The 13,602-nt window shown below is 39.4% G+C and overlaps 1 protein-coding gene across 1 annotated transcript in view; it reads left to right on the top strand.

Moving 5' to 3' along the window:
* Window positions 1-13,602, top strand: part of rxfp2b (relaxin family peptide receptor 2b) — an 89,537-nt gene that overhangs the window by 15,602 nt on the left and 60,333 nt on the right. Inside the window, exons 5-6 of the mRNA XM_037546469.1 lie at window positions 1,574-1,645; window positions 8,720-8,791. Of these exons, the coding sequence (XP_037402366.1) occupies window positions 1,574-1,645; window positions 8,720-8,791 (144 nt within the window). The remainder of the gene's footprint in view (window positions 1-1,573; window positions 1,646-8,719; window positions 8,792-13,602) is intronic.

Raw genomic sequence — 13,602 nt, 5'->3', positions numbered from 1 at the left:
CAGGTCTTGAATGTGGTTTTTAAGAGTCCTATTTTCTCTGTATCTTTTAATAACATTTTGATCTCCACTTTGGAAACTCATGTTTTTTCACTTTTTTTAACCTTGACTGTTTTCCTTGGCAATGCAATTGGATTATCTGATATTGAATCCCCTCAGAACTTAAGAATCTTATTTACACATGAGAGAGAAATGTAAAGGCAGCTAAGTTGAATTTTTTGGTATCTGGTTGCAGGGACATGAGAAGGTGTTAAATGGCCAGGGCCCACTACCAGGCCCAAAGCTAAAGCTAAGAATACCTCAGCCACAGTAGGGTAATGAATAATAAGTTTTAGTATGTACTAAACCTGAGATTTTAAAGGGGTTATATTGGGGCTGCTCAAATTTTCAACAGCGTATTTGTGACCTGCTGTGGCCAACATATCAAATCACTGACGCACATCATCACTCTGCTCTCTCATTCTGGAGAGAGCTTTACGCACATGAGTGGCGACAGATCAGATTATTGAAACGTGTTGTGGTAACTGATTATGACACGCCTACAGTGGAAGTTATAATGGTTGATAAAAACTTCATTTTTAAAGACTAATATGATTCTTTTTAACTTTGAAAAGCAGCATTAGGATGCTTTGTGACTCAACATAGCAGACTTTCTCTCTTTGCACCACAATCTTTTCTGTAATAAAAAGATGGAGTTCACTTAAACAGTGCAGGGTTACTGTTGATTTTACTGCTTCTCTAAAACAAGCCCACATGGCTGTTTACTATGCTCAGATTATTATATAGTTTAGAATACTTTATTATGCTGGTGACACTTTATTTGGCGTGGTCCTTTGTAGATGACCATTTCTAAGATTGTAGGGCTGAGGCAGGGGTTGTTTTACAGCAACATTCATTATATCCAAGACATTTTCTATATTGGCCCAAATTCAGGGCCGACTATTAGGGGGTGACGGTAGCCAATGTAATTTTACAAAAATGTAAGTTTTGGAGTAAACAACTTTACAAATGAACACTAATGATGGCTTTGACATTTGGCCTGGGCTGTTTAGGAAAGAGTTGAGTTTTTTTCTATGCAACTAAATGAAGTAATGAAGCATCACCCCAGTGCTTTAAAAAGTGGTGTTTCAAATGCTTATTTGTACTGACACCTGAATTCAGAGGTCAAAAGGGTAAATGCCGCAAGCACAATGCACAATCATTGGCACTCACAATTTTGTCCACATGCAGCTCTGGAGCCTCACAAAGTAGTTCAACTGTATGGAGTAGTCCAACCACAAGGACTACCTGAACATGCTTCAGCTTGTTTCCTAACCACAGAAGCTGAAAGCATGGAAAGCTGTTGTTAGTGTGAAAAGTTTAAGCCATCTAGAGCTTGTCACCATTTTTTGCTTGGTTTCTTCTGATCATGAACTGATATTCAGATATTACACCACTCATGGTGAAAAACAGCCATTGTGTTAGTATTCTCCACATGGATAGCCTGAACCCTCCATTAGAAAAACACTGTGATATACTATGAGATAAGAAAGAAGGCCCTTTCTAAATTAAACTTGCTAATTTTGTCTTCACATAGGTCTCTTAAGAGTAATGAGATTCGAATATTACCTGAGGATGTCTTCATGATGTACACAGAGCTTCAAAGGTTGTAAGTATCAGCATTTTTTTTTCTGTGCTGAACCACTTAGTAGGCCAGCCTAGGCTTCACTGACTGGGTGATTGACTTATTAACTCTGACTGTGGGTTCTTGGGAAGTGAAATCAGGATAAGATTCACACCAGCTTCTCATGCTGCACAGCTTGCATTCTGTGTGGGTGTGTCCTTGCTTGGAATAGAATGCTGTAGGTTGCAGCAGAAAATTTAGCACAAGTTTGGGGAGGTCTAGTGGCTCCTTGTCAGCTCTTTATGGAATTATTGAGTGTGTTAAGTTGGCATTAGCTAGACATACAGATAGACATTCATTCATTCACCCTGAAGGGAAATTGCAGTGTTTCAGTAGCAACACCTACAATTGCACATGAACTTACATATACTATGCAGAAAAATAGAAATAAATCTACACAAAAGTTCAAGTACAAGAGAAATGAAAGTATATCTATTTGCATATTTACAAGGCATATGAGACAGATTTGTATATTGTATATTGCACAAAGTGTATTAATCATAAAGGAGATACAGTGATGTGGTTCAGCCCAGTTCAGACAGCAGGAGACCAGTACTGTCTCTGCAATGAGGAGACTCGTTGTAGAGCCTTAGAACAGTGGGTAAGAAAGATCTCACATGGCACTCTTTAACACAGTAATAGTCGCCCACTGAATGTGCTTCTTTGTTTATCCAAAACAAGCTGTAGGAAATGAACAAAAAAGAGCATGTAGCGTAGTGTGCAGAGTAGCAGAGCTTTCTCACTAGGGATGAGCATTTGGCATTCTCATGTTCAACTTTGTGAACAGAAAGTATTTGAATATCAAGAAGAAAACTACTTCTTTTTAACGTTTTATCTGCAATGGCACATGAGAAGTTAACCTAAGCTCCTCCTTTTTTTGCTGTTTATGTGAACTTTGAATAACTGGCAGTTAATACTCCATTAACTGTTTAAATGTTCACTTTTTCCAGCTAACTGTGCTTTATATTTCAAATTTTCACACTGGGTTTAGCTGCCTGATGAGATGCCTTTTAAATGATTGGCTATTTAAAGTCAGGACAGAACATAACATAGTTGTAAAGTAACAACAATTGTAAGATGATTTTTTTTTTCCCTGGAAGTGATAAGTGAAGTGATCCCTTTGCATGAGGGTAACACGACAGAATGGCGCAGATGCTCATGGTTGAAAAGTCAGAAAACATGCACAGGTCAAATCCAAAAAGGGCCAGAGATACAAAAACACACACACAACCAGGTGAACAGTCCAAAAAGGGGTCAGGCAAAAGACAAGTCAAAAAACATTCCAGGAATACACACAGTGAAATGAAACGCTCAGTAGTTCTTGAGAAAAGAAGCAACACCTTGCAAAGAAACGTCTAAAAGCCGGGCTTCACACTAAACTAATCTAGGCACAACAGGTGAAACAGATCAATACTCTGGAGAGTGAGAGTGCTGATTGGAGCATGAGAGCGAGGCAGTAGTCAAATGACTCCCTAGGTGGTCCAGCATCTTATTTTGAAGCATAATCATAGTTTTGCATTCTTGGAGCAGATTGTGTGTCTAGCTAAAAACTTTGAATTTTGGATTATACACTCTATTGCCAAAAGTATTTGCTCGTCTGCCTTCACACACATATGAACTTGAGTGACATCCCATTCTTAATCCATAGGGTTTAATATGATGTCGGCCCACCCTTTGCAGCTATAACAGCTTCAACTCTTCTGGGAAGGCTTTCCACAAGGTTTAGGAGTGTGTTTATTGGAATATTTGACTGTAAATCTTTGATGAAGAATCAAAGGAAAACACCCAATTAATGCTTTATTAAGGCAATAGTAATGGGAAGTTTTATTCATTTTACTGAATTGGTTTATTGTTTCAATAAGTCAAGCATCTGATTCAAGCAGTTCATACAGAGGTGGGGGCCATGGAGCAGACCGGCCCCGAGAGCATTAAACCGACTCTCTATTAACACTGTGCAACATGATGGTGTAAATCAAAGTCACTGTACAAAACTGCACATCATAGAGTTTGTGCTGTGAAACAAATCAAGTTCTCTTTATCTTGTCTAGTTCTTCAAGTAAATTCTAGTGTGTGTGTAGATAATGAAATGACTGGAGACTGGAATACTGGAAAATGCTGTGCTTTATTTCATGTTTCATAATGCTCTATGACCTTTTTGGCTGATTTTAATCATATACCGCAGATGTTTAGTTGAACGTGTCCAAAAACCCATGAGGTTCGACTTGGTCAGAAATATCTGAAAAGAACCAGTTCAAGCACATTAAAGGGGTGTAATAATATCCCCTTGTACTGAAATGTTTTCCAAATTATTTAGATATTTGACCTTCTGAGGTCTACAGCTGTTTTCCTCATTTTTGTATATATTCTTAAATGTATTATTATTATAAGTTATATATCAAAATGTTCTGAACAATCTCAGCTCTTTCTCTAACGAGGCCCTTTTGACCTGCAGCACTGTGTAAAGAAATTTGGCCCTAAAGCCAAAAAAATTGAAGTTCAGTTTTTCAAGTTCTTAATATCTCTTGTGAAAACAGCTTTTCTTATGTGGACGAATTGTTTTGGGTTTATCAAAATGTTTATTTAAATAGGTTTATCAAAGACCTAAGTTCACAAACATAGTGGAATGTATGAGTAAAATCATAGGTAAATGTTTGTGGCGGCACGGTGGCGTGGTGGGTAGCGCTGTCGCCTCACAGCAAGGAGGGCCTGGGTTTGATTCCCCGGCCGTGCGACCGGGGTCCTCTCTGTGTGGAGTTTGCATGTTCTCCCCGTGTCTGCGTGGGTTCTCCGGTTTCCTCCCACAGTCCAAAGACATGCAGTCAGGCCAATTGTGTAAAATGATCAAATTGTAAGTCGCTCTGGATAAGAGCGTCAGCCAAATGCCATAAATGTAAACGTTCATCTTATCGCTACTTTCCAAAACCGCTGCAGCAATTTCAGTGGCTACAAACCTTTTATACACTAATTCACATCTGTGTCAGAGGCAAGTGAATAAAAACGTCACGCCGCTCATGCAACGTCACGGGACAGCCGAACGCGCTCGGAGGAAAGGCCAATTGGACTCCCGGCTACAGATGGCTATAGCATTCAGATTCAGATTCAGATTCAGATTCCAATTGCAGTTGTTACAGTTGCAGCCATTTATGTAAAAATAAACACTTTACTAATAATTTAAGACAATATAGAGAATTTACAGTATGTACACAAGATTTAAGTACTTATGAATATAGTAAGGTGGCGGTGATTGTGGTAGTAATATGAAACATCAGGTATAAAGCAGTTACAATTATTTAAATTACTTAAATTAGTTAGTGTCCTTCTGAGCACACACAATTGTTATTATTGCACATGAACAGTTTTGTATTGAGTTTTGTGAATCACACACTGAGGGAGGAGTTATAGGGTTTGATGGCCACAGGTAAGAATGACTTCCTGTGACGCTCTGTGGTGCATTTTGGTAGAGTGAGTCTTGAGCTGAATGAGCTCTTGTCTAATCACCGTGTCGTAGAGTGGGTGGGAGCCATTGTTCATAAAGGCCTTCAGCTTAGACAGTATCCTCCTCTCCGACACGGCTGTCAGTGAGTCCAGCTCCACACCCACAACATCACCGGCCTTGAGGATCAGTTTGCTGAGTCTGTTGGCATCTGCCACCCTCAGCCTGCTTCCCCAGCATGCAACAGCATAGAGGATAGCACTCGCCACCACAGACTCATAGAAGATCCTGAGCATAGTCTGGCAGATGTTAAAGAACCTCAGGCGCCTCAGAAAATAGAGATGATTTTGGCCCTTCCTGTAGAGGGCGTCTCTGTTCTTAGCCCAGTCCAGTTTATTGTCAATATATACACCCAGATATTTGTAATCATCCACAGTGTCCACACTGACCCCGCTGATGGACACAGGGGTCACCGATGCCTTGTCCCTCCTCAGGTCCACCACCAGTTCCTTTGTCTTTGTCACATTGAGCTGCAGGTGGTTCCGCTCGCACCATGCGACAACGTCCTTCACAGTGTTCACCCTGTACTCATCCTCCACTCTCTTGCTGATACATCCAACTATTGCAGAGTCATCAGAAAACTTATGAAGGTGGCAAGTCTCTGTGCAGTAGCTGAAGTCCATGGTGTAGAGGGTGAAGAGGAAGGGAGACACAGTTCCTTGTGGAACTCCAGTGCTGCTGACCACTCTCTCCGACACACAGTGCTGCAGGCATACATACTGTGGTCTGTCAGTCAAGTAGTCGGGGTTGATAGGCAAACTGGAGGGGATCCAAGACTTCAGTTTGTCTTCCCACCTGGTCAGCAGAGAGACACACTGTAGAGGTGTTGGGTGGGGGAGGGATGGAGGTGTGAGATGGGCTGTCACAGGAGGGGAGCAGGCTATCTCCAGGTCATCTCCAGGACTGTGGGGAGAGCGGATCGTATTATAGCAGACCCTTCTCACCCCGCACACGGACTATTTGATCCACTCCCCTCGGGCAGGAGGCTTCGGACCATTCGGACCAGAACCTCCCGCCACAGGAACAGTTTCTTCCCCTCTGCCATTGGACTCAAGAACAATATATAATCACGTCACTTACCTCTTTATAACCCTGCCTTGGTCACTTTACTTGAATTGCACTACTCCACCTGCACTGTTGTATATAGTACTGTTGTACATGCCTTTTGTATTTTTATTTTTATTCATTCTATTTATATATTTGCATAGAGTATTTATTTATGTGGACTTAATTTTGCATGCCTAGTACTACTTGTTTTTATGTTGCACCTTCATGCCGAAGCAAATTCCTAGTCTGTGAATCCTGTTCATTGACAATGGCAATAAAACTTCTTCTGATTCTGATTCTGATTCTGATCAGGAGGGGGAGTGGGTATGAGTGGGATGGTCTGCTGAGGACTGGCAGCAGAGGAGTCAGGCTGGGTCAAATCTGTTAAAGAACAGATTTAGCTTGTTGGCCCCATCCACACTGACCTCTGCTTCAACTTCCTCCTATATTTGTCCTTCGCCTCCTTGATCGGGGTCAGCTGTATGCGTCCTTAACATTAGCATACAGCAGGTCCAGTGTTCTTTCCTCTCTGGTGGGACAGTCCACATACTGCATGAAGTGTGATGATGCCTTGGCCATAGTGACGTGGTTAAAGTCACCTGATATGGCGATAAAGGCACTCGGGTGTTGCGTTTGGAGACGTGCATAGTTGAGTAAATGACGTCACTTGCCGACGTCGGGTTGGCAGAGGGGGGGATGTAGACAGTCACGATGATGGCATGCGAATACTCGCGTGGTAAATAATATGGCCTGAGTCCAACAGCCAACAGCTCAATGTCCAGGCAACAGGTACGTTCCTTGATGGTAATTTGACCAGGGTTACACCAGCGGTTATTGACTAGCACGGCGAGCCCACCTCCTTTGCGCTTACCGCTCTCGGTGCAGCCCCGGTCGGCCCGAACAGTCTGGAAGCCATCGATGGAAGCATGGTCATCTGGGATGTCCTGATGTAGCCATGTCTACGAAAAGCCCATTAAACTACACTCCTGATACTCCCTCTGACTCCTGGCTAGTGCTGTTAGCTCGTCCATCTTATTAGCCAGCGACCTCACGTTGCCCATGATGAGGGAGGTGAGACACGGCTTATCCTCTCTTCTCCATAAGCCTCCGCCATCTCCAAAGCTCTTCGGGGATGTTCATTGTCCTGGTTGCCATGCTGACCGGCGGCAGCGCGTAGTGTAACAGTAGTGTAACCACTACTGCTCGTGCATGCACACTTATCTTCACAAGGGATCGAACTCACGATCTCCTGAACGTGCTATTTCTGATCCAGTGAGATGCGCATATGATCCGCCACTGACCTGCCACTAGTTAAAAAGTATAACCAAGACCATCATGACAGTCAGTGCAAACTTTCTACCAATATATTTTATCTGAGTGAATGCACACGGTCCGTTCTGAGTCAGTGCAGAGGCTGTTGACTGTCTAGCTGTGGGTTTGTTAAATAAGCTCCTCAGTGCAAACACATACACTTATCCATGGAGTTAATTTATGTACATTTTGAGCTCATTAGCCTGTCTGGTCTCAACATGCTTTAGGTTTTACTGCACTTTCAGTGAGTTTATCATTCACATCCATTAGAGCAGTTGTGAAAGTTGGGTGCAACTTCATTAACCTCTGCTGATCCATCAGTTCCTTGTCAGCATCCAAGCAGCAGAAAGTCTGAAGACTTTTAAAGAAAGATTTCACTGATTTGTCACTGATTTGTTTCTGCATAATGCATTTGAGTTGCACTGAAGAAACACAGACAAGATGACGTGTTCTCTTCAGAAGTGTAAATGTAGGGGTTAGGATTTGGGACAGACAGCTCCAATAAAAAAGTAGCCTGTTATTGATGATTTTGTATATATTACTATCTTATATACTCTAGGATTACTATATTACTACAGTTACTATATTACTAGCTTATTACTATCTCAGTTCATGCATTGGGTTTAAACAGGTCATAAAGTCTAAATGCTTAAATATTTTTAAAAAAGCTTTTATTTACTGTTTTATAGATTGAAAAAATTCACTGGAATGATCCATATGTTCAAAGAGTAGTTTATAAATTATAAAAATCGGTTATTCAGTGCTTATGGATGTGTTATGAAGTCACTATGCAGGTAGCCTTTAAATACAGATTTACTGAAAACCCGGCCTCTGGCTTATAAGTTCTATTACTTGGAAACGATGCCTATGAAAATGTTATAAACCGAATAAATGTCTACTGAACAAATGTCTACTAAATGTCTACTTTGCTTTAAGGCCCCTTATGTCACTGCAGAGTCATTTACTTCATAAAACCTTTTGTCATCTGGCATAAGCAGGCATAAACGGATTATACATTTTCAAGTATTGGCTTACAAATGTGTTATTCAATGCTTATGTATGTCTTATGAAGTCTCTGTGTAGGTAGCCTCCAAAAAAGGTGTTACCATTGTTTCCTAGTTGAAAAACAATGGAAATCATTGTGTGGGTTGTGTATGAACTCTTGTGTGTAGCTCATGTGTCCTGTTCTTCGTATGTTTGTGTTTCAGGTTTCTCCAGGATAACTGCATAAGCTCGTTGTCTAGCAGGGCTTTTAGGGGACTATTCAAACTGCAGAAGCTGTGAGTATGTTTTGAACTTCAGAACCACTTGACTGCCTTCCTGGCACTGAAGGCTAATGCTTTTGAGTGCAGTTTCATAGAGACCTTGAGGCTGAGCTGTATTCAATAATAAAAATATAACTAGCCACTGTGTGTATATAATAAGAATCCAATAAAATGTTCTTGGAAGCTGCTTTATTGATTTTGTGAGCTGCTATTATGTAAAGCTTGATCAGCTCTCAACTGCCAGAAAAAAGGCCAGCAGATGTTTTGTGCTTCTGCTCAAGGGATTGTATGGAATATTGCTCTACAGAGGACTGAAGTGATTTGAAATTAATATCAGAATCCTTTCAAAAGCTGATAGACAAAAAAGAAACGATAATGCTTCAGTAACCCTTTCTTTCACAGCCCTCTACGTTCCAGGTTATTTAGCAAGTAAGTGTGAGCTACAGTCTTCCTAATACTTATAATTCCAAGGCAATCAAACTAAATTACACTGAAATGACTAACAGTTCTAGCTGATGAAGTACATAGTAAAGTGTCTCATAAATATTTGAGGTAAAAGGTGGCAACTCAAAACATCACAGTAATTTCAGGATTAAGCAGTAATGTCCATATACTGGATAAGTCATATGTAATAGATTCACAGTGCAAAATGCAGAGATTTTCTTTTATAGCTTCAATTCAGTTTCATGAAGTTTTATTATCTACAGGTAATAAAACGGTACATACTGTAAAACTATTTCACTACTGTCAGAACAAAACCTTGTATCCCTAAAATATTAACTTTACAGAAGAAGGAAAAAAGGGCTTTATTTTTAATGTAAGTCAATGGAACCAGACTTTTTTCTATGTCATTTTGGGCCATTTTGGGCCATTTCTTTTGGTCCATTCATCATGAAATTTATGCATGATGTAAAGGACAACAGGCATTTTTAAATTATGTCAAAAACTGAAAAACGACAAAAATGCATGGTTTTCATCTGACTGCAGCGTTTCACTGTAAACCCAAATAAGTTCAATTAACAGTTAAGGAAACTGATTACTTCAAAATATTTGAGTGGACAAACTCTATTCTTTAAAGTGAACAAAACATTAAATATTTTATGTGTACCAAACAATAAACCTCATTACACTATACTTAAAAATTAATGTTCTCTTAACTATATTAATTTCATTTCATTTGACATTAAAAAAATGTGTACTGTGTACTTAATATTTTAATGTTTACCTAACTACATGAATTAAATTTAGCATAACTCAAAACATTCTTTGATATTGGGTATACATTAAAAAATGTGTGTAAATTAACTTAATATGTTTTCATAATATTTTGACCAGTATGTACTAAAATAAGTCTAATGCCTTACTTAAAACATTTAAGGAAATGAATTACAACGAAGTAATTAAGTAAACATAAACATATCACAAAACTTAAAATCACAAAGAAACAGAAATCTGTGAAAATTAGCATTTTATTGTAACTATTCTAGTTATTATATGTCCATAATTCTCTAACAGGATACAAGCTTGTAAAACCGTGTGCACATTTACTGTACCCACTAAACACAAATGTGTTTTCAAGCGTATGTGAACATGCTTAACATGCTCAACTCACAACAAGATGGTGCCCACCATGGCAGACGTCTTTGTGTGTTCCTCCTCTTGAATCTTAAACAAGCTTTCAATGGGTTGCAGTAAAAGCTTTCACTGAAGTTAAAATACATCAACAGAAAGCACACATTTTAGTATTTGAAAGACAAGAAAGAAAAGTGCAAAACCTGCGAAAAGAGGGGGGAAATCCTCTTTACACAAGCACAAAAAGTAAAACTCTGTGTACATGTTTCTGATCCAGTTTAACAATAACAAATCAATTTGAATAGCTTAGACTTTACACATTGATCAGAAGAATACATGCAACAATGTCAATGATATTTGGAATGTACTGTGCATTTAAAAAAGTAGTACTATAATCTACTAAAACTGCAAATCTTAAACATTAGTAGAACATTGTAATCAGTCAACAAAATAGGCAGGAGCTGGTTGTGAGGGGAAGTATAATACCTTTTTACAAAACCATACCTTTTTCTTTTGAACAGTTTATTTAACTAATTAAAAGTATTTATAATTTTGATTGACTTAATTAACTGAATATTTACTTCCACCGATCCATAGTTTAGGAAGCTGAAGTTAACTTTATGGAACATGAAAATAACTGCTACAAAAAGTTAACTTCAGTATTGTTACTTTGAATTTATCATTTCTAATGTCATCATATAGATTCACTGAATAAAAGACAGTAAACTCTGACAGAGGAAAATAATTCCCCATTATTAGAATCTGGATCATGGCACAGTTGCTATCCACAATCACATCACATTAATACTTTAGGGAACTAACTTCCAATAAATGCAAAAATCAAACATTGGCTTAGTAAACACTGGAGGGGTGGGAATGGGAGAGGAAAAAATTGAAATGCAACCAGTCCCATTAGAGGCAGCATATTTCCTGCCAATACACACCTTCAACAGCAGATCATTTTTTAGATTCATTAACCTGGGTGATAGTGGTTTGAAGTCATCTAAGCCCATGAGGGCTTTCTAGATGAAGTTGAATGTGTGGGCCAGTTCTTTTGGATAGTCGAGGTGTAGTGCATACATTAAACCAAACATCATGAGGAAAGCATCAGCCAAATTAGACAGCTCATTCAGAGCAATGTCACCTTCCAGCACAATGGCAATCCTGACAGGACTGAACGGAATAAGGGAACTTGGGTCTTCATTTACCACGCTTAAAAGAGCTACTGCTAGGTCTGCAATGTCCGGCTCATCCTCTTGTTCTGTCTGAAAAACACATATACGCTATAAACATCCTGTGCAGTATTTATTTCCATCGTTCTGTCACCTTTCACTCTCTTTCCAACAAACAACTAGTACAAGTATCCCAGACACTGTGACATTGGGGAAGTTTTCAAATATTTAGGATGCAATTTGATTCTTATTACAAGTGTGAAACATGAAGTTGATTTTTTTAAATCCTGTTTGGACAGGAAAGGGCACAAAGTGACTTGACACCAAAACTTTGTAATTATTGTTTTAAGAGACATTTCCTCGTTGTCTTTGTGTGTAAATGGGTAACAATACATGGTAAATACGAAAAAACATTTAGCAACTTACATTCCAAGTCCTGAAAAATCGAGTCATCTTCACGTAGATACACAGGGAGGGCTTGAAGTGCAGCAGTATGTCTGTGGTTAAAATCACATTGCCCCTGTAATGAGTCACATGTGATATTAGATAAGGGACAGAAAGGAATAGAAAGAAGCAAATACACAAGAATAAGCACCTATAGCAGAAGCAGAGAAGCAGCAGCAGAAGAAACAGAATCGAACAGCAGCAGTGCAGCAGTTAAGGAGAGGTAGAAACAGAAAAAGCAGCAGCAGAAGCAAAAGAAGAAACGAAGGAAATGAAGGAAATTAGCTAGACAATGTTTGTTAAAATACAAAAAGGTGATCTCACATACCAGCACATCAAAGGCGGTAAAGATACTCCTCATAGCCTCAGCCGTCTTGTCAGGACGTGCAGCCTGCACAGCCAACAGTCATGGTGAATGCTTGTCTAGCTCTGCATAGAACTTGCTTTGTAAGTTCATATTTGTGATCCTGTGGAATTCTGCACAAATCTAAACATACAAAAACAGTGATTTTCAATTTAGATTACCTTTAACTTCAGTGTTTTTACAATGATAACATTACTTTTTAAAAATGACACAGTGAAAACACTGAAAAACAATGGGAGCACATGGGAGAAGGTTAAGAAAGAATTCACCTTTGACTCCAAATAAAGGGCAGGCCAATTCTGTAGAAAATCCTTGACTGGTTGTAATGGGTTGTCAACAATGATCTGCTTATGATGCAATGCATATGTAGTTTGCATTAATCTCTCTATCATCTGTAGATTTCTGCCTGTGTTTGATATTTCATCAGATATTTGCACTCTTAGTCGTTCCAGGCTCAAGGTGTCCTCTGCTCTTGGGAAATTTGGTAAATACTTCACTTCCGCTCTATGAGCTCTTTTGATGTTGCGGTGGGGTTACACTCTCTCTGGGTTACTTGGCTCCTCTTCCCTGAGTTAACAGCCCCCTCATCACATACAGATCTGCTCAGTTTGGTCCAGTAGTTACCATCTTGAATTTTAAGCTTGTTTTCCAGCCATACCTGCCACAGTGATTTCCTGGCTCTGTAAGGCAGGGGTGCTTGGTAACAAGAGCTTGCGCAGCTTTAGCCAGTTTAGAAAGTGTGCATAGTTTTGGCCATGTTTTCAAAGATGTCGTGCTTTTGTGCTCTTGTTAATTTCAAAATCTTCCCAGTATTCTGATATGCTGTATTGCCAGCTTCAAGGACGTGCTCAACATCATAGGAAAAGAGAGGTACTGAAAATACATTAGGCCAGGTCTGCACACGCGCCAGGGCATGGGGGAATAATTTTGTGTCTGAAGTTTCACTTGAGCTAGTATCACTCTCTGATCTAAAAACCTTCACTACAGCCTTTTGTGGCAGTTCTGTAATGTCTGAAAGAACACAGACCTGTGCTTCACACTCAGGATCTTCATATTTTAAGTTGAAGTCAAACTCAAGATGAGCTTTTCATTTCTCTCGCATTATGGTGATTAGCTCTTGCACTGATGTGGGGCTTGTTGGAAGCAACATCTTGTGAGCAGTATCTGTGGCTATGAAGACTTAATAACAATCTGTCAGACTCCACCATATGATGAAAACAAAGAAAATTAAATATTTTACTATGACTGTCTACTTTAGCTAATGTACATATTCC

This window comes from Pygocentrus nattereri, chromosome 17 (assembly GCF_015220715.1).
Source record: "Pygocentrus nattereri isolate fPygNat1 chromosome 17, fPygNat1.pri, whole genome shotgun sequence".
Taxonomy (NCBI): Eukaryota; Metazoa; Chordata; class Actinopteri; order Characiformes; family Serrasalmidae; genus Pygocentrus; species Pygocentrus nattereri.
The sequence above is the reverse complement of the archived record's forward strand: the minus strand, read 5'-3'. Positions and strand labels throughout refer to the sequence as shown.